Source organism: Parus major, chromosome 12 (genome assembly GCF_001522545.3).
Source record: "Parus major isolate Abel chromosome 12, Parus_major1.1, whole genome shotgun sequence".
Classification (NCBI taxonomy): Eukaryota; Metazoa; Chordata; class Aves; order Passeriformes; family Paridae; genus Parus; species Parus major.
The window spans coordinates 8,662,509-8,686,889 of NC_031781.1; the positions used below are offsets into that span (position 1 = coordinate 8,662,509).

The following is a 24,381-nucleotide window of genomic DNA, read 5'->3' on the forward strand; positions in this document are numbered from 1 at the left end:
TTGGGCCTGGCTCCATGCTGGTCTCACATCCTGAATATGTAACGAGGGACTTTTCAGTGCCACCTTCCTCCTTGGAGCTGCTTGGACTGGTGGCAGAACAAGGCCTGGGGAATTTGGTTGTTGTAATATCAAAGGTATTTCTCTCCCTAGGATAGACCAGCAGTGTCCAAAGGGCTGGTGGGGAAACCCCACCTGTGGGCCCTGTAACTGTGATGTGAGCAAGGGCTTTGATCCTGACTGCAATAAAACCAACGGGCAGTGCCACTGCAAGGTGAGGGCAGCTGTGCCAATGGGACACGGACCATGGCTTGTCTGAAACCCTGCTTGTTCTTGATGCTCTTCCTTGTCCCCTCACAAAGGCCTGGCAGCTGCCCAGGCCCTGCTTTGTGTGCCTGAATCTGGGCTGGATCCCTGCTCAGCTCCTCTGTCCAGCCTTCCTGGTCCAGCATGGTGATGATGGGGGCAGTGGGGTGCTTGAAAATCAGGAAAGCCTTGACCTTCTCTGGCTCCAGGGGTTTCCCAGCCAACCTTGGCTGCTGTCCCAGTGGGCTCTCTGATAACCGTCCCCATCTCCTCCCAGGACTTCCACTACCGCCCCAGAGGTAGTGACACGTGCTTGCCCTGTGACTGTTACCCCGTGGGCTCCACCTCGCGCTCCTGTGACAGGGAGACTGGCCGGTGCCACTGCCGGCCCGGGGTCATTGGCCGCCAGTGCAACAGCTGTGACAGCCCTTTCGCCGAGGTGACACCCAGTGGCTGCGAGGGTGAGTGTGGGCACAGGAGTGTGGGCAGCTGGTGCCACAGGGCCTGGTGTCAGTGGCCTGGCCCTGTGACCAGTGTGTCTCCACAGTGCTCTATGACGGCTGCCCCAAAAGCCTGAAGGCGGGTGTGTGGTGGCCCCAGACCAAGTTTGGCTTCTCAGCTGCAGTGCTGTGTCCCAAAGGCTCCTTGGGTGAGTGATGGAGAGGGGAGAGGGCAAACTGGCTGTCTTGTAGCAGCTCTGGCAATAGCACTCTGTTCTTACACTACCCCAGTCCCATTCCTGGGCTTGAAGTCTGGGAGAAGGAAGTTGGAAGAGAAAATGCCACAGCCTGGGGAAGAGCAGAGGGTGCTGGCCATAGGACCGGGTTTGGGTAAAAGTTATGGGGTGTAAGACTCATCACCCAGCCATAGGCCTGTGCTGTTCCCTCAGTCTTGGCCCTGCTGCTTTTGGGTTCACCAGGCTTGAGGTCAGGCCTGGCACAGCACCCACAGTGGCTTGCTGTGGCTCCACCAGCCCCACCCTGTGTGCCCTGCAAGGGAAGTGGGGCACAGTGTGCTGTCAGCTGAATGTTGGGTAGGAGTCAGCATCCTGAGCTGGAGGAGGCACAGCTGTCCTCAGTGACAGAAAAGGTGTCAGCAGAGTGTCTGGGAGTGCAGGGCAGTGCGAGCCCCAGGGGACAATACAAACCCTGTCCTTCCCCAGCCGTTCGCCCCCGGAGGAGGCAGGTTCAGCTCCTAACTGTTGTCGCTTCTCTCCCCGGTTCTCTCGCCCTCCGTGCACAGGCTTGAGGGGTGCAGGTAAGGTTGTTCCCATCTCCTTCCCCCTGTGCTGTAAGGGCTGCACCACACAGCTTTCCCTCCCTGCTCCCTGCCTGACACCCTGCACACCCCTGCGCTTTCCCCACTGCTTCTGGAGCTGCCAAGGGCCTTCCTAATGCTTTGCCTGGTCTCACCGCTCCCACACAGTGTTCCCTGCTCCCAGCTCACTAACCAGCACAAGCCCAGCTGCAGCTGCATGCAGCCCTTGCCACCCTCTGTGCCAAGCCTGCAGTGTTGGCCCTGGGCAGGTCTGTGCTCCGCTCCCTGGCTGGGATGGATGCTGCCTCTCCTGGATGGCACTCGCTTGCTTAGGCTGGGCGGGGAAGGAGCTGGTGCTGAACAATGGGTGGTGAGGCCAGGGAGGAATGGCTGTGGGGTGGAAGAAGAGGAGACTGTTAGAGTGGAGGGTGGTAGGATGGGAGCAGGAACTGATGGGCAGGCACAGCACAAAGTCCTGTTCCTTCTGCCTCGCTGGCAGGGGAAGGCACAGGGACCTGGGGGTCAGATTCTGCCGGAATCTGCATCTGAGTCAATCTCTGTTCTGTGCAAGGGTAATGCCATCAGTATGAAGACTTCTTGTTCTTCCTGCTCCCTGCTGCAATGGCACTGGTCCCTGTGCTTCTGCAGCTGGGAGGACTGCTAGCAGCTGGAGGTGGTGGAAGGGGGTACGCTTGTCCCTGGGTCTTTTCTGAACAGCAACTGGAGTCTGCTCTAAGCTTCCTCTCCCTGCCCTCCCCTGCTACCCCCTCCCAGCCATGGGCATTTGGGTGGGCTCCTGTGCCCTGATGCTGTCCCCAGGAGGATCTGCTCCACAGCCCTGCTTGGTACACTGGGCTTGCCTGGTTTCTCTTGCTCCAAGTGTTTGTGGTGACACACCCAGCTGAGAACACTTTCCTCCATGTTGGCTTTAGCAGTGTTTTTGGTAGTGGTTAACATCTCATTCCATTCCATTTTGGAATCTCCCTTGCTGTACAAAGTGTTTGGGTTCCAACCAGGGAGTAGGGGCTGCCCTTACACTACACAGAACCCACACTGCTGGATCCTCCACACTGGGGTGTCCACCATTCTTTTCTCCATCTCCCTTGGCTGAAGGGGCTCATCTCAGGGGCTGGTTTTCCAGTCCAACAGCAGGGCTGTTGTGCTTCTGGGGTGGCTTTGCCCTGTAGAGAGTGCAGGACCTCAGCAGGTATTGCAGGCTGTCAGCTGGGGGATGCTTGGGCTTCCGTAGCTTGGGGTCAGATGTGCCTAAGGACACAGTCATGTCCCCTTGGGCTTTTCCAGCCTGGGTCCTGCCAAGTCAGTCCTTCTTGCAATCCTGTGTGATGGCACCTTGTGTGATGCAGCCCCAAAGCACACGTAGCACACCCCCAGCTCCTGGAGGGAGGGGATGGCAGCAGCTTGCTGAGGTATTACAAACCAAGAGTAGAATGGGTTGCACTGGTGCAAAGCAGGACGATGGCCCTGGGGTGTTACAGGCCACTCTTTGGGATTAGCTGGTGCAGAGGATCGCTGCTGGGAGGATGCAGCAGGGCAGCCATGTCTCCTGTTCTGAATTTCCAATAAGCCTTTTCTCCTTGTTTTAGGTGCAGCAGTCAGACACTGTGATGAGGAGAAGGGCTGGCTGGAGCCAGATCTCTTCAACTGCACTTCACCTGCCTTCAAGGAGCTGTCTATGCTGGTAATCCTCTCAGCTCTGCAGCCCTGACAGAGCAGGAGCCCTCTGAACAAGGGCTCACAGCCAAAATTCAAAGCACTCAGCTCTCCAGGGGTGCCTGGAGTATGAGAGGGCCTTGCCACAGTGCTCAGTGCCTTTCTCTTCTCATCTCCTTCCCCCCAAATCCCTCTTGTGGGAACTGTGGTCTGAGTTTAAGTTCATACCGCTTCCTTTAATTTGTGTACCCCTCAGAAATGACTTGTGTCCTCCCAGAGTGTTTGAGGGGAAAGTAAGTAACTCTGAGCAGGGCTGAGTGATTTGAAGCTGGTAGGATGTCTTCTCCATGAGATCTCTGTCAGGGACAAATGCCTTTGAAATATCCAGGCAAGTGTATTCAACACTTACTTACCATCCAGCTGAATAGAAACTGAAGCCCAGGAGAGTTTCCAGGGAAGCATTGGCAGGGCCTTGCCCTGTCCCTTCATTTCCTTAGCCTCTGTTGTGTATGGCACTGGGTTAGCTGAGCCAGTGCAGATCCTGGTGTGTTGCTGGAGGCTGGTTGTCTGCCACATGTTCTCCCTGTTCTAGTGACCACCACTGTGAGTGTCTGTGGCATCTGCCATGGCTTCAGAAATAATCTCTGTGTCCAGCAGGGCCCGCAGCATCCCAGTTTCCTGGTAAGGAACCTGCTGAATTGTTCAACCCTCTCTTTTCTCCCCACTGACAGCTAGAGGGCTTGGAGAGGAACAAGACTGAGCTCAACACAATTGAAGCCAAGAAGCTGGCCCACCGGCTCCGGGCTGTGACAGACCACATGGACCATTACTTTGGCAATGATGTGCACATTGCTTTCCGCCTGCTGTCCCACCTCATGGCCTTCGAGAGCCAGCAGCGTGGCTTTGGCCTGACAGCTACACAGGATGCCCACTTCAACGAGGTGAGTCCTTCCCCCAAATCAGAGCTTCTGTTGCTGCTCGTCTTTGCAGCCATGCTGTGTTTCTGAGGGGATTGAGGATGTGGCCACGGAGGACCCACAAGGTCATGGGCTGCTGTCAGGAGCACTGGGCTCCTCAGTCCACACCAGCAGTGTGGGAAGCAAGACCTGCATGGTCAGGGCTGGAGCAAAGTGGCTGAGGAGAGGCAGAGAACTGGGTTTGTTCAGCCTGGGAAGGCAAAGGGAGGTTTTACTGCTGCTGGCAGGTCCCTCATGGCAAGGGTGCAGGAAACATGTCTCTGTAGGGCACTGATTGATGAGAATTGAGGGTGGGGGCCCATCACCATAGAAAGTATCTCTCTTCCCAGAGCCCTTGTGCAGAGAGCACAGTGCTGCAGTTGGGGGCGGTCAGGAGAGGCCCAAAGGCCATGCTGACCCTCTGTCCTCACGTCTCTCCCGTTCAGAACCTGCTGCGCGCAGGCAGCTCCGTGCTGGCACCCGAGAACCGGGAGCACTGGGCCATGCTGCCTCACGGGGAGCACGGCAGCGCCAGCCTCATGGAGCAGCTGCGGGACTACTCGGGCACACTGGCCAGCAACATGAAACTCACCTACCTCAACCCTGTCGGTGTCGTCACCCCCAACATCAGTGAGTAGGAGCTGGCTGGGGTGGTGCAGAGACACTCCTCCATCACACCTTGTTCCTTTCTCATGTCACTGCATCTCAGGGAGTGTGCTGCTAATGTCCTTGATGGCTCTCTCAAACATGGGGAGGCATTTGTGAGAGATGTCCTGGTCCCATGCTTTCCTGGACTAGCTGACCTCCAAGAGCTAGCAGAGCCAGGAGTGTGCTGCCTGCTCCCAGTTACTTTCCAGTCTAGCAAAAAAACAGCTGGCCTTGGTGGCAGGAGTAGTCTGCCCTATGGCAGAGCAAGGATCTGGTCTGGCAAGGAGTGCTGTGGGTACTAACATTTTGTGTCATGCCCAAATAGAGATCATAGCCCCAACCCAGCCTGTGGCTCATATGGTCCCTTTGCCAGGGACTTGAATCCTGGGGTGCCCTGGAGCACAGTTGCTCTCCAGGTGTCCATCCTAGAGCTGACTTTCGCTGCCTTGTGCCTCCACAGTGCTGAGCATCGATCGCATGGAGAACCACTCCCACACCCGCCGGCGCTATCCTCGCTACCACAGCAGCCTCTTCCGGGGCCAGCCTGCCTGGGACCCCCACACCCACGTTGTACTGCCACTGTCAGTGCTGAGCCCTCCAAAAGCTGAAGGTGAGCATGTGAGCATCACTCAAGAAACAACATGGGTGGGTACAGCTGGCCAGGAAAAATGTTGAATCATAGAAAGATTTGGGTTGGAATGGACCTCTAAAAGCCATTTAGTGTGCATATACCCTACTGAGACATGGCTCTGTCAAAGGTCCAAGAACCAGCCCTGAGAGCCTGAGCTTCACCACATCCCAAAAGCTCCTCATAGCCTTGCAAATTGTCTTCAGAGCAGCTCGTGTTTGTGTGTGTGTGTTCTCACCACCCCTTGTGTGCCCCAGCTGTCCCCACAGCAGTGCCCACGCTGGCTGAGAGTGAAGGGAACTACACTGTGGAGAGCTCCTCCCCGAGGCAGGCGCTGCCAGAGCCCGAGCCCTCTCTCACTGTGGTCATCCTCATCATGTACCGCACCCTTGGGGGGCTGCTGCCTGCACGCTACCAAGTGGATCGCCGCAGCGTCAGGTACATCCTCCTCCCCTTTGCCCCCACAAACACCAGTGGAAGGGGGCTGGCTGGACTCTGTTCTGTTCCCTCTGGCAGTTGCTAAATCTGTCTACAATGGGGGGGGTTTGATTCCCAGCCTTGGTGCTGGTCTGTGCCATATTTCTCAGCCCCAAGTTGTAGACTGGGGAGAGCCCTTCCTTCTGAGATGTCAGAGCAGAACAGACAGAAGTTTCTGTTCTGCAGCTCTGCAGCTGCCACACACAGCGATAGTGATGGTAGAGCTCTGTTGCTCCTTGCAGGCTTCCCAAGAATCCTGTGATGAACTCCCCTATTGTGAGTGTGTCTGTGTTCAGCAATCACACCTTCCTGCAAGGACCCCTGGACACCCCTCTTGTGTTGGAATTTTACCTGCTGGAGACAGCCAACAGGAGCAAACCTCTCTGTGTCCAGTGGAACCACTCCAACCCGTGAGTTGACATGAACATGACTGGGCCACTCTCTTTGAGCTGCTTTCCCCACACATTTCCTTGTTTCCCAGGTTTCCCTGAGTAGCACTGGGATGTGGGGGTTTCTGCCCTCTCACATGGATTTGTTTCTTTTGGGAGGGCACAGCAAGGTCATAAAACCATTTTGTTTGGAAAAGACCTTTAAGATCATTAAGAGTCCAACCATTAACCCAGCACAGCCAAGTCTACCACTAACCCATTTTCCTCAGTGCCACACCCACATTCTGATTCCAGTGTTTCAGCTTTAGCAGTGCAGTTATATCTGCTGGCAGAAGAGCCTTGTCAGTCACCCCTCTTCTCTGTGGTTCCTGCCCCCCACACCCATTTGTGTGTCTTCTCTCCTAAGTGCACTCTGCTTTTTGGTGGCTGCAGGACCAACCCCTCTGGCTTCTGGACAGCCAGGGACTGCGAGCTCGTGTACCGAAACACCACCCATGTCCACTGCCAGTGCTCCCAGTTTGGCACCTTTGGGGTTTTGATGGACAGCTCACACCGAGAGGTAACCTCAGCCTGTGGGGTTGTGGGTGATGGTGGGGACTGTTAGCAGGTGGGTCCCAGCAAAGGCAGAAAATGTCCTGGGTGCAGGCAAAAAACTCTTCAAGGGACACAAATACAGTTTGAGAGTTCTGCAAGCTTCCTGTATTTGTCCCTAACACTGCTATTTGCCTTTGGTTCTCTGCTGCTGCAGCAACTGGAAGGTGATCTGGAGACATTGGCAATTGTCACCTATTCCTTGGTGTCTCTCTCCTTGCTGTCTCTGCTGCTGACCTTCTCCTTTCTGACCTGCCTCAAAGGCCTCAAGTCCAACACACGTGGCATCCACTCCAACATATCAGTCACCCTTTTCTTCTCTGAGCTGCTCTTTCTCCTGGGTATCAACCGCACTGAGAACCAGGTCTGTGGGCTTGAACAAGCTCGCCTATGGGGGTGAGGTGTGGATGGTGCCATTAGCATTGGTGCAGTGGGACCATCTCTAAGTCACTTTTGTCTCTCCAGTTTCTCTGCACTGTGATTGCCATCCTCCTCCACTGCTTCTTCCTCTCCACCTTCGCCTGGCTCTTCGTCCAGGGCCTCCACATCTACCGCATGCAGACCGAAGCCCGCAACATCAACTTCGGGGCCATGCGCTTCTACTACGCCATCGGCTGGGGAGTGCCTGCCATCATCACTGGTAAGAGCTGCTTGTGCTACAGCTGTGCCCAAACTAGCCATGCTGCTTCTCAGCAGTCTCCTGACCACCTCGTGTTGCCCAGCTCATCCAGTATGGAGAGCTGAGAGTGAACTTGCCATGATCAGCAGTGCTGGCAGCAGGCAGTGCTGTGGTGGTCAGGGGACCACATTTTAAGGACTGTTGTCTTGCCTCCTAAGGAGAAGTAATTTCTCAGCACATCCCCTCAAGTCTTCTAGTTAAAGTCTCTTGGTTTCCCAAGCCTGCATACTTGGGTGACCTGTTGCTGGCAGTGAATGCCTCCTGGACTGGGCTGTGTCAGGAACACCTGAGGAAAAGGAAATAAAGTCCCTCTTGCTGAGTCTCACAGTCCTGACTTCTTCCCCCTGTGGTGGGGAAGCCTGTGCATAGGGCAAGGAGCAGGGAGAAAGCCTCTTCACTGCTGACAGTGCTGGCATGGGATTGACAAGGTTTGGACAAGTCCAAGCCTGCTGAGTCTGGACCTGACCTCTCCCTTCCTCCTGCAGGGCTGGCTGTTGGCCTGGATCCTGAGGGCTATGGGAACCCCGACTTCTGCTGGATTTCCATTCATGATAAGCTGGTCTGGAGCTTTGCAGGCCCCATTACTGTCGTCATTGTGGTAAAACCCTGTCCTGTTTCACCCACAACCCTCTCTTGCCTCCCTTCTCTGCACCATGGGCACTCACCCCTCCTTGGCTGCCCACTGCCTGTCCCATTCTCTGTGTCCCTCTCCCTCAGTTAGAGGCCCTCTTTTTGTCCCTCCTCACTCTAGCCAAACCTGGGGGAGGCCACAGCTCAGGCATGAAGGGGAAAGGAGGGGATGTTTGCAGGGCCTGGCGAACCTGGATTCTGCACCGGGGAGGTCAGGTCAGAGCCAGCCCTTGGCACAGCTTCTAATCAGTGCCAACACTTTCAGATGAATGGGGTCATGTTCCTGCTTGTGGCCAAGATGTCCTGTTCCCCAGGCCAAAAGGAGACCAAGAAGAAATCGGTTCTGTGAGTATTAGTGGCCAAACTCCCAGCAGAGCTCTGGCAGCTAGTGGTTTTTAGCATTTTCAGTGACCATCCTCCTCCTTCTACCATCGCAGAGGGCCCTTCTGTGCATCAGTGTCAGCCTTGCAGCCACTCTCCTTTCCCATACCTGCCAGGCACATTAACTCTTCCTAAACTTTATCCTTTCTTATTCCTGCATCCCCATCTCCACACTGACCTCCCAGCTGGTCCCCTTTCACCACCTGCCCTCAGAGTCACCTATTGTATCTGCTCGGATTCAGCACTCAGCCCTTGTCAGCTATGAGCACCTGCTTCTTCCTCTCCTACATGCTCCTGAGACCTTTCCCCACTCCCTCTTGAACCAGCCCTGGAGCATGGCTGAGCTCTCTGTGGCTCAAAATGACCTGTGTCATTTGGGCCCTTGTGTTTGCCATGTGTGATCCAGAAGGGAAGGCCTGGGAGTCAGGGGGAGCTGGGCCAGTGTGTAGGGATGTGCCTGCAGTGCTGGGCACAGCAGGGAGGTCTCTGCAGGAGCTTCCCCTCTGGATCTCTGTGAGCACTAGACTGTAGATTAACAGTATGCACTAACCTCTCGGTGTGTGTCTATGTCCCTGTCTGTCTCTCTCTCTCCAGCATGACGTTACGGAGCTCCTTTGTTCTGCTTCTAGTTATTAGCACTACCTGGCTCTTTGGCCTCTTGGCTGTCAACAACAGTGTCCTGGCTTTCCACTACTTCTACACTGTCCTCTGCAGCCTCCAGGTAACTGCCCGGCCTCTGCTGGGGAGGGCACGGGTCAGCCCAGGAGAACATCTTGTGGTCCCCAGGGCCATCTGTGGAGAGTGGGTGCCCTGTGCTGAGCTCCCAACATCTCGCTGAGCTCCTTGTCGCTTCTGCTGTCACCTCTGTGGCATTGAGTGACTCCTGCCACTCCTTGTTGCTGTGCCTGTGGTGGGCAGTCACACAGAGCAGGAGATGGCTGCAAGGCATTTGGTTCAGAGGTAACACCAAGGGACAGCAAGTCCCTTGGGAGGCACCATCTAGAGGGAAGGCACCTCCACATCCTGAGAGAGCAGAGTAAGAAAATGTGACAGAGGTGTTGGACACCCAAAATATTATCTGTGGCAGCACCCTTCTTTCACCACTGGGGCTGATATTGCTTCAGGGGACCCTACCATTTGCTCCTTGGCCACTGCCAGACAGGTGGACACCCCACCCATTCCTCCCTCATCCATGGCCACTATGGGTGTTAGCTCTCATTGGTATTGGGGGGTTTTTGGTGCATCCCAGTCCGATGGCCACACTGGACTCTGGAGGAGCCAGGGATTGTCCCGCTGCTGGTACTGTGGGCAAGCAAGTCAGCTGGCAGTGAAGGACTGTCTCTCATGGCATGTCTCCCCACAGGGCCTGGCAGTGCTGGTCCTGTTCTGTGTACTGAATGAGGAGGTGCAGGAGGCATGGAAGCTGGCCTGCCTCAACAAGAAGGGGCAGAGCGAGGAGGCCACGAGGAGCACACAGGTGGGCAAGAGCAGAGCAGCTCAGGGTGCTGGGCTCAGGCTTTGTGTCTGGAACAGGAGCTGACAGGGATACTCCACTTTCCCTGGGCTACTGTGGCAACTCCTTAACAGGGCACATGCCCTCTCCTTCCTCACCAGGGCCCCAATGCCTACAACAACACAGCACTGTTTGAGGAGAGTGGGCTCATCCGCATCACCCTGGGGGCCTCCACAGTGTCCTCAGTGAGCAGCGTGCGCTCTGCCCGCACCCACTCCAGCCAGCGAGCTTACCTCAGGTAGGGAGCAGCCAGGGTTCTGGGGGCCAGCAGTGCCTGGACAGAGCCAGAGGCTCCTGCCACTGTGACAGTTTGAGCCTCCTCTCTTTCAGAGACAATGTGGCAGCACGTCAGGGCTCGGCCCTGGATCACAGCCTGTTGGCTCACGCTGGCCCCACGGACATTGACATGGCAATGTTCCACCGTGATGCTGGGGGAGGTAAGGCTCAGCCCTCCTCCTGGGTTAGGGAAATTCTTCCCAGTGCAGGCTCTGGCTGTATGGTTACATCTCCCACATCTCGTTCAGCTGCGACTTCCAAACACTTGGTAGATAGGAGGGAGAGGCAGCCATTTGTCATTTAGCACAGCCTCCTTCTGGACAGATGGCAAAGGGCCAGTCCCCAAGGGGATAGAAACAGGGGAGGCAACAGAGGGGACATTGGCTGTTGTGGGATCTCTGGAGACACTGGACTCTCCAGTATAGCACAGACATTTGACCCACTGGAGCTAGACCAGCTAGGACTGGGATGTGGGACAGGCAAGCAGAGGCTAAGGCATGTGGGTTTGCTCAGCCTGGAAGAGGAGGCAGAGGGGATCTTAGGACTATTTGCAGCTGCAATGAGATGGAGCTGGGCTCCTCTCACAGGTACCTGGTGATAGAGCCAGGGGAGCTGGCACAGGCTGCTACTGAGGGAGGGGCAGCAAAGGGTGAGACACTCTCATGAGTGTGGTCAGCCTGGGGTGGTTCTGCCTTCCTGGAAGCAGGTTCCAGCAGGAACCTCTCCCACCTCTCCCACCTTCATTCCAAAGATCTCCCTGACACACCATGTTCTTACAGACCAAGATTCGGACTCAGACAGTGACCTGTCTCTGGATGAAGAGCGCAGCCTCTCCATCCCGTCCTCAGAGAGCGAGGAGAACGTACGCCTGCGGGGCCGCTTCCAGCGCCAGCTCAAGCGGGTGGCACACAGCGAACGCCTCCTCACTAACCCTGCCAACACCGCTCCCAAAGGCAAGTCCTGGGGCTCCAGCAGGGAAAAGAATGAGCTCAGCTCCCTGGGGGTCAGGCCATGCCTTGTGATGGCTCAATTGCTGCTCATGGAAATATTCTCTCCCTCTTCTTTGGGGCCTGGTTTGCTGTGTCCTTCATCAGATGTGGATGGCAATGACCTCATGTCGTATTGGCCAGCTCTGGGCGAGTGTGAGGTTCACCCCTGCTCCCTGCAGAAGTGGGGCTCCGAGCGGAAGCTGGGATTTGACATCAATAAGGATGCAGCCAACAATAATCAGCCAGACCTGGCTTTGACCAGTGGGGATGAGAACTCACTCACACAGACCCAACGGCAGAGAAAAGGTAACAATCCATAGCAAGTGAGCAAGAGTGGCCTTGCCTGTCTCAGGTTGACGTGACATTGAAAGCTCAGCATCAGATCTGTGTGGCCATGCCCTCGGGGAGGCATGGCTAATTTCCCTTGTTTTCCTGTTCTTCTTGCTGCTACGCAAATATTTGACTTCTCTTTCTATCCTGTGCAGGGATTTTGAAGAACCGCCTCCAGTATCCTCCGACTCTCCAGGGCTTGCCATCTGTTGGCAGGATGACCAACGAGCTGACGTGGTACAAGACGTCCACGCTGGGTCACAGGGCTGTCCCCGCTGCCTCCTATGGCAGGATCTACTCTGGGGCGGGCAGTCTGTCGCAGCCAGCCAGCCGCTACTCGTCCCGGGAGCAGCTTGACATGCTGATGAGGAGACAGATGTCCCGGGAGCAGCTGAGCAGGCACAACTCAGGAGAGTGCTTGGAAGCTGTGCCCAGTCGGCATGGGTCCAGAGAGGAGCTGGACACTATCCCCAGCAGGCATGGGTCTACTGAACACCTGGAAAGTATCCCAAGCAGACATGCATCTAGGGAAAACTTGGATCTACTCGCTGCTAGGCCCAGTCAGAGAGATCATAGGAACACACTGCCCCGGAGGCAGGGCTCCAGAGACTGCCTTGACACTTTACCCTGCAGATTTGGGTCAAGAGAGCAGCTAGACTGTGGGCCAGTAAGAGAAGTCTCTAGAGAGTGGCTAAACACATTGCCAAGTAGGCAAGTGTCCAGAGACCGAATAGACATGTTGCCAAGTCGGGATACTTCTCGAGAGCAATTGGATTTGCTTTCTAGAAAACAGCCTTCAAGGGACCTGCTAGCATCAGCTAGACAAGCTTCAAGGGAGCAGCTGGACTTCTTGTCCAGAAGATCTAATTCCAGAGAGCCTCTGGACACACTGCCTAGCAGGCAGCCCTCACAGGACAACCTGGGGAGTCTGTCTCGGAGGCAGCTGTCTAGGGAAAGCCTAGAACCGCTGTCAAGGAGACAGCATTCTAGGGAGAACCTGGAGGCCATTCCCAGCCGACATCCTTCCACTGAACAGTTAGATATCCTTTCTTCCATCCTTGCTTCTTTTAACTCCTCCATCCTGTCCTCGGTGCAATCTTCCAGCACACCTTCAGGCCCCCAGACCACCGCCACCCCCTCTGCCATGCAGACCTCAACGCCCTCTGCAGTGTGTCCCTCAACACCTCACTCTGCCACCTCCCACAGCATTTCAGAGCTGTCACCAGACTCAGAGTAAGTGTTTTCCTTCCTTCCTCAGCCAGGTCTTGTTCAGCTGATCTTGTACATTGTCCATCTGCCTGGCTTCTTCCCAAAGGGGTTTAGTTTGGAGGCAGAGGGCTGTGTAAGGGTGAACTCCCTGGGTGAGTGGCAGGTGTCTCCTGGTCCTGCATAGTGACTGGGCAGGGAGAAGCCTCAGGTGTGACAGCTCCACATGTTTGTAGTGCAGCACAAGCAGAAGCCTCTGCGTATGAGTCTGTCCTCTCTGCCCAAGAGATGATGGCCCTTGCTTGTGGCCTGTGGGTACTCAGGGAAGATGCTCTGTGCAGCTAGGCTGGCCTTCTGGCTGATCCCTTGGTCAGTGCTGGCTCTAAGTCCCAATGGATGTATGCAAGGGCCAGGCTGGCTGGAGAGGAGGGAGCCCAAGTTCTAGGGAGGCCCTGCCTTCCCCAGCCATGTTTCTGTCCCCAGGCACCCTGTTCCAGTATGTCACTTCTTTCTCTCTAGCTCTGCTCCCTGCTGGTACTGCTCCCACTCCACCCCATCCCTCCTTCCCTTTTCCCTAATCTTAGGGACTCTGAGACAGTTGTTCCTGCCCTGACACAGGAGGGGTTTTCTGCTGTGTCCCCATCTGGCATAGCAGGGAAAGGATGCTGGAGCCCAGGAGAGATGCCATTAACACTCTTTTTCTTTCCTCTGAGAAGAATAATGAGAAACGATGGCCATTCCTGAGGGGCCGGAGCTGTCCGCAAGAGGGATGGAAGAAGCAGGGCCACTCGCCAGGCACTGCCAGCTGAGGTTTGGTATCCCCATGGAGCAGGGGCCAGAACTGATGGTTGTCAGAGGCCCAAAACCAACCCTGCTTTCCCCTGCCCTGTGGGCTGAGGGGCCAGCAGCCCACACCACCCACTGCCAGGAGCCTCCAGGCTCTCAGCTGCCACCATGCTCACCTGCCTGGTGTGACAGGTAGTACTGGGTGAGGGTGGCATCTCCGACCCCCTGGGGCCAAGCTCTTTCTCTGCAAGCTGTTTGTGTGTGGAGTGTGCCTGTGTGTGTGTGAAGGGTGGGCAGCACCAGGGGGACAGAAACGGAGCCTAGGATATGGGGGCAAGGGAGGGTTTTCTATCCTTTTGTATCTTTGTAATCAGAGAGAAGAGAAATTTCTATGGTTATTTTTACGGATAGTCTGTTCCCAGGACCTGGAGCATTTGTTTCACCAACAGCCCCTTGCCAGTTTCCCTGGGGCTACAAGAACCACAGTCCCAGTGGACTGGAGAAAAAGTGCCAGGCAGTCCTTAGGGCTTTGCTTGCACTGCTTTGTCCCATTCCCACTGCAGGGCAGCTGGCCGTGTTGCCTCTGCCCTCCTGCTGTGCAGCTCCAAACATCTCGGTGCCACCTGCCTGCCTGGTGTCCCTCAGCCCCCTGCAGCCAGTCTTCCCTCTGCCCTGCTGTGGGACCAGCCTTGGGGCTGCCCCTGTCTGTGAGCTGGGGCTGTGTGCCAGCGAGAGCACATGTGAATGGGGCAGCAAATTCGGCACTAGGAACCTGCTGGGAAGGGACAAGCTCTGCTGTGCAGTCCTGTCCTGTAGCAGGATGGTCCCACTCTCGTCAGTGCTGGTTTCCTTGGCTCAGCAAGTGAGCACTGTGTTTTTACCCACTGGGTGTTGTGCTCTTTAACCTGCATGTTACAGAACAAACCTCTGTTGGTTTGGAGTTCTGGTAAAGGAGCTGGATGACCCTTGCCCTGCTTAGCAGCAGGCTTGGCTTTTCCCAGAGCCAGTCCTTGCTCTGTAGAGGACTAACATCCACAGGAGCATGATGTGGCTCCAGTTTCAGGGTCCAGCACTGCTCACAAGTTGTATCTAGCTGGTTCCCTGGGGGCTCTGTGTATACCTACTCTCCCCTGAGTAGCAGAGGACCCCAGCTCAGAGTGGCCTGACTTTTGGGAGATGGAGATAAACAGCACTTTGACCTCTCTGGAAATTCAGGTTACCCAGATGGTGTCTCTGCTCAGCCCAGGGCCTGACCCCCTGGCTGTGCTGTGAGATGGCACTCCTCTGTGCCTACCCCAGCCTCAGGCCAGGGCATTCGGCTCAACGGGGCCAGCGTGTTCCCTTTCACCCCCATGGTGCTCTCAGGGCTGCATGACCATGTGCTCTTTACTGCCTTACTACCACACTGCCATGGCATCTTACTGTAGCCCAGCCTGACATGTTTACAGGAGAGGACTCGAGCTGCTGTCCTCATGCCTCTAGGGAGGCCAAGGCCTCTTGGCTGCCTTCCTGAGTCAGTGGGGAGAGTATGGAGGGAACAGAAGGGCTGGTGATTGGGAGGCAGGCTCACTGTCATCCTTTTCCCAGGGATGAGGAGAGAAAGGCCTGCTGACATGTTTACATGCCATTTGGGACCAGTGTGCAGAGGGAAAGCCTGCTGGCCCCACATGCTGGGAACAGCTGGGCACCTCCACACTGCCCATCTTTGCCTTTGGAAACAAGCTCGTTTACAAGTTTCTCTCCAGCTGTGCATTGCCAGCACCAGAGTCCTGGGATCCTGTCCCAGCTGTGCTGTGGGACCCATGTTTCTGCCAAATTGGGCACAGGGCTCTTTATGCTGCTGCCAAATGGAGAGCAAGTGTCAAGTGCCAAAAAGAAGAGAGCAGCAGAGCTGGTGGCCATCCCTGCAGAGCTGGTGGCCATCCCTGCGGAGCTGGACCAGTCAAGAAGCAGGAATCTGCTTCTTGCAGACCAGTCTGCAGCTTGGTCCCTGATTGTAGTGCTGTCACCTGGGCTCTGGGGAGCATCCTCCTTGAGTTTGGATTTTTTCCTTTGGGGGATTTGGTTGGGTTTTTTTTTCCTCTCTCTGTCTCCTGACTCTGTTGGCAGGGAGTGGGGAGATGCCCACACCCCCCGTTTTGGCTGTGTAAAAGTGTATAATGGAAGCACCAGATTTGGAAATAAAAGTCTATAAAATGGTGCTGGCCTCTGTGCTGTCTCTCCCTCTGCTGGGGATCCATGTCTGGGGCTCTGGATGCAGCACCTGAGGTGATGTTGGGAGGGGGCTTGGACAGGAGCTCACAGCCAGTTCCTGGGCTGCCTGGGAGTCACTGTGGCCTGGGGCAAGATGACCAGGGGATGGGGACTTCAGGTGAAGTGACAGAACTGCGGTGTGTCCAGGCTGGTTCACCCAGGGCTGGGGCTGGCTGTGGTGGTGTGCAGTGGCTCCAGGCCTGGCTGGCAGGGCTGCAGTGCTGCAGAGGCTGTGCTGAGCTGTGGGGCTCCTGCCTGGCAGCTGCCACCACCCCCAGCCTGACCTGGGCTACAGGAAGAAGATCTATTTTCCAAAGGCTGCATGGCCTCATTAGGGTCAAGCTGGGTGCCAGCGAGGAGAAGGAAGTGTGGGGAGGGGAGGCTGAGCGTGATCTTGGTGCCCTCCGTCCCTCCCCTTTTGCTGAAGAGGAAATACAGCAGGAGAGCAAAGGGCAGCATTGATCCACAGCGCCCTGAGCAAGGGTCACCATCATTTGTCACCCCTCTGTCCCCTGAGCTGCTGGGGGCTGAGTTGAGGGCGGCCTTCAGGAGTCACGTTGGCAGTGCCAGGAGCTGGGTCCTGTCCTGCAGCCCTTCCAGAGGCTGTGGCTGGGGGGTGAGGGCCAGGGAGAGCTGGTGGAGGGGCTGGAGTGGCGAGGAGGGGCCGCAGGCAGAGTGACCAGCCTGGGGTGCCTGTGAGGGGCTGGAGTGCTGGAAGGAATGGCATGGGTGGGGACAGGGAACGATGATAAGGAGGCAATAAATGACACGGGGTGCTATTTGCTTCCCAGCAGGAGCCTTGTGATGGCCTCTCATTCCATGCTGGGGGAGTAAATAAATAATGGGGAGTGGGTAAATATGGAGGCAGCAGTCTTGCTTGTGTGGGTGCCTGTGTTGGACATGCCTTTACTTGACAACTGATGGGCGTGAGGGTAGACAGGTTGAGGGAAAAGGCTCAGCCTCACTGAAAGCTGTGGGACCTGGGTTGTGCTCACCACATAGACAAGGTGGCCACAGGCTGCTCTCACCAGGCACCAGGATAGAGACAAGTTGCTCCAACTCTGGAGATTGAGGTCCTGGATGTCACTGCTGCTGTTTCCCAGCCCCATCCCACTATCCAGAGGACCCAAGGTTCTCTAATGCCTGGCCCTGCCCACTGCCTTCACACCACACCTTGCTACCAGTCAGACATTTGAGCCTGGATTTCCGCTGCCGTGTCCCCGTGGGCCTGGGCCAAACGTGACTCAGAAATCTCCTGCAACCAATTCTAGGTTGTGATAAAGCCCAGGGAGCTGTGATGGGATCAGTGGGACTATTAGTGCCCGCGGGGGACCTTTGGAACAAGATAACAGCTGGGTCCATGTGAATTGTGTGAGACCAGGATAGTCCACTGAGCATAGCACACCTGTTTCCAGCAGGTAAGCAAGGGTCTGGGGAAAATACCCTGGATGCCATGACCAGAGGCTGCAGGTAACCCTCCTTGTCCTGGTCACAACTCCTCCTCCAGGACATGGGTTGGGGAGTGGACATCCATGGGAGCTATGGGGGCACAGCAGTGCCCTGGGGATGAACTCTTGGCAGGAGGTTGGGCACCAGGTTGTGCCCAGAGGTAAAAAGCCCCCTGCCTTGCATGTGGGCATGGTGGTCAGGTATGGCAGCATCCTGGATATGGCTGGAGACCAGGAGCTGAGACTGCAGTAGACAGAATGGGATGGCTCTGGGCATAGTGGTGACAGTGCTGGGTCTGCCACAGCTGGGGAGCCCAGCACACCAGGGCACCAAGGGGAGCATGGTGGGTGTTGTGCATCCGTGGGGCTGGGAAGCGGGACAGGGCAGGAGGAAGGGAACAGTGTCTCAGAGATCACTGCCTGGTTTTAATAAACAGGAGGAAGCAGAGCCTGACTGGTGGCTCCTGACCAATTTGAGCACAACAAGTAGGAGGGCTGGGGGTAACACAGGGACTCAGGCTGGCACAGCACCAGGCACTCAAGGAGGGAACTGTGGGTCCATTTGCAAGTGGGTGATGAGCATCTTAGGACTGGGGAGGGCACCCAGCAAGGGGATCATGGGTCCAACTGCAAGTGGATGAGCGCTTTGAGACTGAGCAGGCCACCAGCTGGGTGGGCCTGGCATGATGGTGCAGCTCTCAGAGTGAGCCCTGAGCAAGGACAAGCTGTGGACTTGTGTACAGGGATTCCTAGTCCCACCATCCCAGACCTGTGAGAAGGGTGAGACCTCAGCCCAGCTCAGCTCCTCTGCTCACAGGCTCATCCTGCTCTGCACTGCAGGGGTCGAGGGAGGGCACTATTGGAGGGATGACGAGCTGTGACATTTGCCGGGGTTTCACATTCCTGCTCCCCTCATGTGTAAAGGGACAAAGTCTACAGATGAGGCTGTGGGATGGCTGGGGCTCTGCTCAGCAGCTCTATTGGCCCACTGCCCTGCCTTGCTGCAGAACACGGAGGGGAAGGTGGTTGGCACCAAGGTGGGTCCTGCATGGGCAGGTGGAGGGGGAGCCCCCCACGAGGCAGCTCTGCTGGCAGACCCCACCTGTGCATTCCAGTGGGGTGGATGGGGCTTCTGTGGGGCAAAAGTGGGGAGCACCGATTGCCAAAGCCTCAGTTCCCTCCCCGCCCACCTGCTGACTGCCTACTGCTCTCCATTTTGAACCACTGCTGCTGCTTCAGGACTCCCAAAACTCAGCTCGTACCTATCCTCAGGGCCATTCCTGCACACCTGGCCAGGATGGGATGGTCCCGTGGGCAAGTGGAGCTGGAGGAGGGGCTTCAGGGTGGGTGCGGTGCTGGCTGCCCCTGGCCGTGGGAATGTGGCTGAGCTGTCCCCTGTGTCCCTGCAGTGGACTGGCATTCCAGAGAGCCAGGTGGGCATGGCAGCAGAGATGGCCCTGAGCCACCGAGCGCCCCGTGAGGTGCTGAGTGAGGCTGAACTGGAGGAGGTGGCGAAGAGGAAACCTCCCACCAAGCCCTCTCTGCGTGGCTGTCTCCGCAAGACCAGGTAAGACCATGTGGCCAGTGGGATGTGCCTGGACCTTGCCAGGCATTCTGCACCCCAGTCCTATCACCACAGGAAGCTGCAGACCTGGGGGTTCATTTCCCTATGCCCAAATACCCATGTCTACACTCTGTCCTCCTGCCTGGAGGGACAGAGGCTCCAGTGGATGGAGCTGATGGTCCTACAGATCCCACTGCTTCCCATGGGGCCCCATCCACCCTCACTGATGTCCCCAAGTCCCCCTGCACTTGTGCTCAACTTCAGCACCTGCTCCCTCCCTGCCAGATGCTCGGGCTCTGCTGCCAAGTCCCTGCTGTTCCGCTTCCTGCCCTTCCTGCGCTGGATGCCCCGCTACCCCGTCAAGGACTGGCTCCTGGGGGACATTCTCTCGGGCTTCAGTGTGGGCATCATGCACCTGCCCCAGGGTGAGTGATGCCATTCCCAGGCTACCAGGGGCTTCCCACAGGTGGGGTGGCCAGGGATTGGCTATTGGTGACATTTCTCCCTGCACCACCTTCTAGGGCTTGCCTATGCGCTGCTGGCTGGGCTGCCACCAGTCACAGGTCTCTACTCCTCCTTTTACCCCGTCTTCCTCTACTTCTTCTTCGGAACGTCGAGGCACAACTCCGTGGGTGAGCTGAGGAAGCATGTGCTTGCACAGCAATGGTGGGGAGGGAGCAAGGATGTCCCATGGCACAGCATTACCACATCAGCAGTTGGGGGAACTTTTCTTGCCTTTACTTTGCTCCAGCAAGAAGGGGGATGGCCAAGCCAGAGCCAAAGTATAATGTGTGTGCTTTGAGCCTGGCCTAAGGAGAGAGGAGCTGAGCCTTTAAGAGGTCCTCTCAGAGAGGTCCTGGTGCCCACCTTGATCTCCCTGCCCACACTCTATCCATTCTCAGGTCCCTTTGCCGTCATCTCTGTCATGATTGGGAGCTTGACGGAATCCCTGGTGCCCAGTGAGAACTTCCTGGAGTCCGTCAATGGCAGCAATGCAACGGTCAATGAGGAACTGCGCGACGCTGCCAGGGTGGAGCTGGTGGCCACCATCACTGTCCTGACGGGTATCTTCCAGGTAAGGTGGTCCCAGCCTAGTGTAGCAGAGAACAGGAGACCATAACCTGTGGGTCATTTCTTCCATCTCTTCTTCCAGGTGGCCCTGGGCCTCCTGCAGTTTGGATTTGTGGTGACCTACCTCTCAGACCCGCTGGTGCGTGGCTACACTACTGCTGCCTCTGTGCATGTCCTCGTCTCCCAGCTCAAAAATGTTTTTGGAGTCTCCCAGAGCGAGAGCTCAGGGCCGCTCTCACTGTTTGTGGTGAGTGGGGGCTTGCTGGCACCCAGAGACCCCTGGTGCTCACCTGTGGGGCACATAGAGACCTTCAAAAACCTGCTGGGGAGGTGTCTGCTTTCCTGAGCACAATCCCCCCTCCTGTGTTCTCTAGACCGTCATCGATCTCTGCAAGAAGCTGCCAGACACCAATGTGGGCACCCTGGTGACTGCCATCATTGCCATGGTGGCCATCTTGATTGTGAAAGAGCTCAACCACAAGTTTGCTGCCAAATTGCCCATGCCCATCCCCATCGAGCTTATCACGGTACCCAGAGCTGCCCCAGCCTCCTGTGGGGATGCAGACAGGAATCCCTGGTGTATCCCTGTCCCCTTCGGGGTGGGGAGAGGTGGGATGGGGTTCCTTAGCAAGTGCAGCTCCAGGGCACTTGTTGTGTCATCCTCCTCTTCCTCTACCACAGTCCCTGTGGAGGAAGACCCTGCCTCACTCCAGTCATTCTCCCCTAGATCATCGTTTCCACCGGTATCTCCTATGGGGTCAACCTGAATAACAAGTTTGGTATCTCCGTGGTGGGCAACATCCCCAGTGGGTAAGCAGGGCCTGATGGTGAAGGGGACTGTGCCAGGGCACCGTGATGCCCACAGCACCCCTGTTTGAGCCCCATCTCTCTCCTGAATGTAGGTTGAAGCCACCCGTGGCCCCGAACTTCAGCTACTTTGGGCAGGTGGCAGGCAATGCCTTTGCCATTGCTGTGGTAGGCTACGCCATCTGCATCTCCCTAGGCAAAATCTTTGCCCTGAAACATGGCTACAAAGTGGACAGCAACCAGGTGATGCTCTGAGGCACAGGGCCCCTACCCTGGGTGAAAGCTGATCTTGCCCTTCTTGCAGCCAGATGAAAGCATGGTGCTCCCCTGCCACTGCTCTGTCCCTGCAGGAGCTGATTGCGCTGGGCCTCTGCAACTTCCTGGGAGGCTTCTTCCAGTGTTTTGCCATCAGCTGCTCCATGTCGAGGAGCCTGGTACAGGAGAGCACAGGGGGAAACAGCCAGGTGGGTCTGGGCAGGGCTGCCTCCCTCCCTGGGGAGGAACCAGGAGCAGGAATCACAGCAAGCGGGGGGGCTCACCTCGCTTCCCACTCTCCTGCACAGGTAGCTGGTGTCATCGCATCCCTGGTCATCCTGGTGACCATTCTGAAGATTGGAGAGCTCTTCCGGGACCTGCCCAAGGTACATCTAGTCCCACAGCCTCTGTGTCACATCCCACACCTGTGCCTGTCCCATGGCATGGTGATATGGTAGGGGAACAGTAAACAGCTACTCCCAGATTTGTACTCGACTTCCTCAGAGCTGCAGAGATTTCTCTCCTAGGCCATCTTATCTGCCATCATCATTGTCAACCTCAAGGGCATGTTCAAGCAGTTCAGTGACCTCAGCAGTCTCTGGAAGTCCAACAAGGTGGACCTGGTAAGGCCAGTCCTGAGGCTGTGCTCTTGCTCCTGGAGAGGATTTCTCTACCCTCTCTAAGGACTGTGAGTGCCAGTGGACAGACTGTGCTGCAGCTGACTGTCCCCTCTCCAGCTGGTCTGGATTGTGACATTCATAGCCACGCTCCTGCTGAACTTGGATATCGGCCTGGCGGCCTCAGTGGCCTTTGGGTTGCTCACGGTCATCTTCCGTACCCAGCTGTGAGTACTCCAGGGCTGGGGCTGGTGCCACATCCCAAGGGCAGGAGGGGCCTGTGGTGACCTCAGACCCTTGTTCTGCTCCCTGCAGCCCCCACTACTCCATCCTGGGGCGCATCTCCGACACCGATGTCTACAGGGATGTGGTGGAATACGAGATGGTAACAGCACCAGGGGTGGGGGAAGAGCTGCCTGCAATGGGGTCACAGATCAAAGCATCCCCAGTAGTGGCTCCCTGGAAAAAGGGGCTGGGAGCATCTTGGTGGTGGGAGGGAAGGGGGCAGATGGCTCCACCCCTGGGGTAGCACCCTCCCCATCTGCCCCCAGGCACAGGAGGTCCCTGGTGTGAAGATCTTCAGCTCTTCCTCCACCATCTACTTTGCCAATGTGGAGCTGTACGCTGAGGCCCTGAAGAAAAAGGTAGGAGAGCCACCAGCCTCAGAGTGCTTCCTGTGTCTCCTGCCTGCCAGCAACAGTGTGGTGTTGGGGCAGCTGGGGACAGAGGGCCACATTGCTTTGCAGAGCGGCATTGATGTGGACCGCCTGATTGAGAAGAAGAAGAAGGCCCTCAAGAAGCTGAAGAAACAGCAGAAGAAACTGGAGAAGGAAAAGGCAAAGAGGAAAAAGGTGCTTCCACCCCTCCAGTGACATCCTGCACCTATTCCCTCCCTGGCTCTGATGCTTCTGTCAGTGCACTGGTGGGGTTTGGTGGTCCATGCGGTTCCCAGCTCAGTTTAGGGCAAATGGGTGAGAAAGGCACTGGGATTTAACTGAGTCACAGTGTCACACCCAAGGTCAGTGGGAAAGTGGGGCTGTTAATGATTGTGTGTTGGAGCTGCCAAGTCATTAACCCTTTGGCAAGATAATTGGAAAGAGCAAGAGCAAAGGCTGGCCTGGTGCCAGCTAGTGAGCCTGCACTCTGCAGAGTGGTGCTGGGGAGAGGGGTGGATTTTGACACATCTGAAAAGAGCCCAAAAGTGGGTGAAGATGTGAGAGGGGCACCCACTCCCAGGGCCACACACTGCCTGTGCCCTCATACAGCCAAAGAGCCTCACCAAGGTGAGCCCAGGGGAACACTGCCATGACCAGGGTGCTGCCAACCCTGGAGCAATGACACCAGGTCTCCTTCCCTTCACCAGAATGCAGAGGACGGTCCAGGCCTGTCGGTGATTGAGCTGAATGCGGGAGAGAGCACTACACCCTCAGAGCCCACCCTGCACAGCCTAGGGCTGCCCCAGCCCACCTTCCACGCCGTCATCTTGGACTTCAGCCCTGTCAGCTTCGTAGACACAGTCTCCATCAAGATCCTGAAGAATGTAAGGGGCTGGGGAGCAGGCAGGACAGCAGCCTCGATGAGGGTGTCTCTGGGGCCCTGTGGGGTGTCCTGGTGGCTGCTGCCCATCCCTCTTCCTGGGTAAAATGTTTTTTTTCCCATTTGCAGATCTTCAGGGATTTCCATGAGATAGAAGTGGATGTCTTCATTGCCAGCTGCTCGGGTGAGGGGGATCTGCAGAGTCACGAGCCCTGGCCAGACATGGCCAGCCCTTTGGCACACAGCTGATAGCCTGGGGGGTGTCCCTCCATGGTGCTCCCATCCCCAGGGTTTTCCCAGGAGACAGGTGCTGCAGGTTGTCCCTTGGATCTAATTTGAGCCTCGAAGCTGGGTCCCTGGTGGTCCCTGGTGTCCCTCACAACACAGGAGGCGGGAGGAGGCTGCTCCAGGTGGGTGGCGGGGGGCTCAGCTAGGTGCCATCATTTTAGATACTTATCCTTCCACACAGTATCCGTCCTGGCCCAGCTGGAGCGGGGCAACTTCTTCAGTTCAGCCATCACCAAGCACTTCTTCTTCCCCTCGGTGCATGATGCCGTGGTGCACATCAGCAGGGAGCGGCAGCAGGCCTCGGTGAGCACCTAGCCTTGCTGTCCCCAGCATGGCGATGGAGAGGGCAGCCACACCAAGCCCTCCTATCTGCCCCTCTTAGGTGGACCACAGCACCAGAATGTAGCCCCTCAAGAGGAAGACATCTCCCCCAGGAGCCGGGCAGGCAAGGAAGGCTTTGCCACCCTGACGGCACCAACTCACCCACCCTGGAGCTCAGATGCCCTGATCCCCACCAGCCCCTCTGGACTCTGAGTGCTGCAGCCCTGCCCTGTCCACAAACCTGCTGTGATGGGGCTGCAGCTGCACGGAGCTGCTCCTGGCTGTCACGCCGAGGGGCTGCCTGGTGCCCCCACATTGCCCCAGCACGGGCCTGCCCCACCAGGCCAGGACGTGGCTTGGGGGGCGGTGGAGGGGCCAAAGGGTTCCCGTTCCCAGCAGCGGGCTGGCATCATGAATAAAGCTGCGTGGTGTTTCTCAGGGTTGGTTTCTATGCCCTTTCCTCCATGATGGTACTTTGAGGCCAGACCACCTGGCTGCACCCCGGCCCTGC

The 24,381-nt window shown here is 56.8% G+C and overlaps 2 protein-coding genes across 2 annotated transcripts in view; both read left to right on the forward strand.

The window, feature by feature from the left end:
• The window catches only part of CELSR3 (cadherin EGF LAG seven-pass G-type receptor 3), a 31,039-nt gene extending 15,129 nt beyond the window's left edge, over positions 1–15,910 (forward strand). Inside the window, exons 14-35 of the mRNA XM_015641154.3 lie at positions 151–271; positions 581–764; positions 851–952; positions 3,165–3,259; positions 3,963–4,172; positions 4,634–4,817; positions 5,296–5,445; positions 5,721–5,901; positions 6,183–6,350; positions 6,762–6,888; positions 7,078–7,284; positions 7,386–7,560; positions 8,085–8,197; positions 8,495–8,574; positions 9,205–9,331; positions 9,974–10,087; positions 10,225–10,361; positions 10,454–10,560; positions 11,179–11,352; positions 11,494–11,694; positions 11,874–12,951; positions 13,641–15,910. Of these exons, the coding sequence (XP_015496640.1) occupies positions 151–271; positions 581–764; positions 851–952; positions 3,165–3,259; positions 3,963–4,172; positions 4,634–4,817; positions 5,296–5,445; positions 5,721–5,901; positions 6,183–6,350; positions 6,762–6,888; positions 7,078–7,284; positions 7,386–7,560; positions 8,085–8,197; positions 8,495–8,574; positions 9,205–9,331; positions 9,974–10,087; positions 10,225–10,361; positions 10,454–10,560; positions 11,179–11,352; positions 11,494–11,694; positions 11,874–12,951; positions 13,641–13,668 (4,063 nt within the window). The 3' untranslated portion in view covers positions 13,669–15,910. The remainder of the gene's footprint in view (positions 1–150; positions 272–580; positions 765–850; positions 953–3,164; positions 3,260–3,962; positions 4,173–4,633; positions 4,818–5,295; positions 5,446–5,720; positions 5,902–6,182; positions 6,351–6,761; positions 6,889–7,077; positions 7,285–7,385; positions 7,561–8,084; positions 8,198–8,494; positions 8,575–9,204; positions 9,332–9,973; positions 10,088–10,224; positions 10,362–10,453; positions 10,561–11,178; positions 11,353–11,493; positions 11,695–11,873; positions 12,952–13,640) is intronic.
• A 2,432-nt stretch (positions 15,911–18,342) lies between these two features.
• On the forward strand, positions 18,343–24,310 carry SLC26A6 (solute carrier family 26 member 6). The gene is made up of 20 exons (XM_015641155.2): positions 18,343–18,448; positions 18,821–18,978; positions 19,261–19,400; positions 19,497–19,607; positions 19,878–20,050; positions 20,129–20,293; positions 20,421–20,573; positions 20,774–20,856; positions 20,949–21,096; positions 21,204–21,317; positions 21,417–21,494; positions 21,636–21,731; positions 21,846–21,952; positions 22,041–22,110; positions 22,277–22,369; positions 22,472–22,576; positions 23,089–23,265; positions 23,391–23,445; positions 23,731–23,852; positions 23,932–24,310. Exons 2-20 carry the CDS (start codon positions 18,851–18,853, stop codon positions 23,953–23,955), a joined length of 2,142 nt encoding a protein of 713 aa, XP_015496641.1. The 5' UTR covers positions 18,343–18,448; positions 18,821–18,850; the 3' UTR covers positions 23,956–24,310.
• Positions 24,311–24,381: the final 71 nt, after the last annotated feature.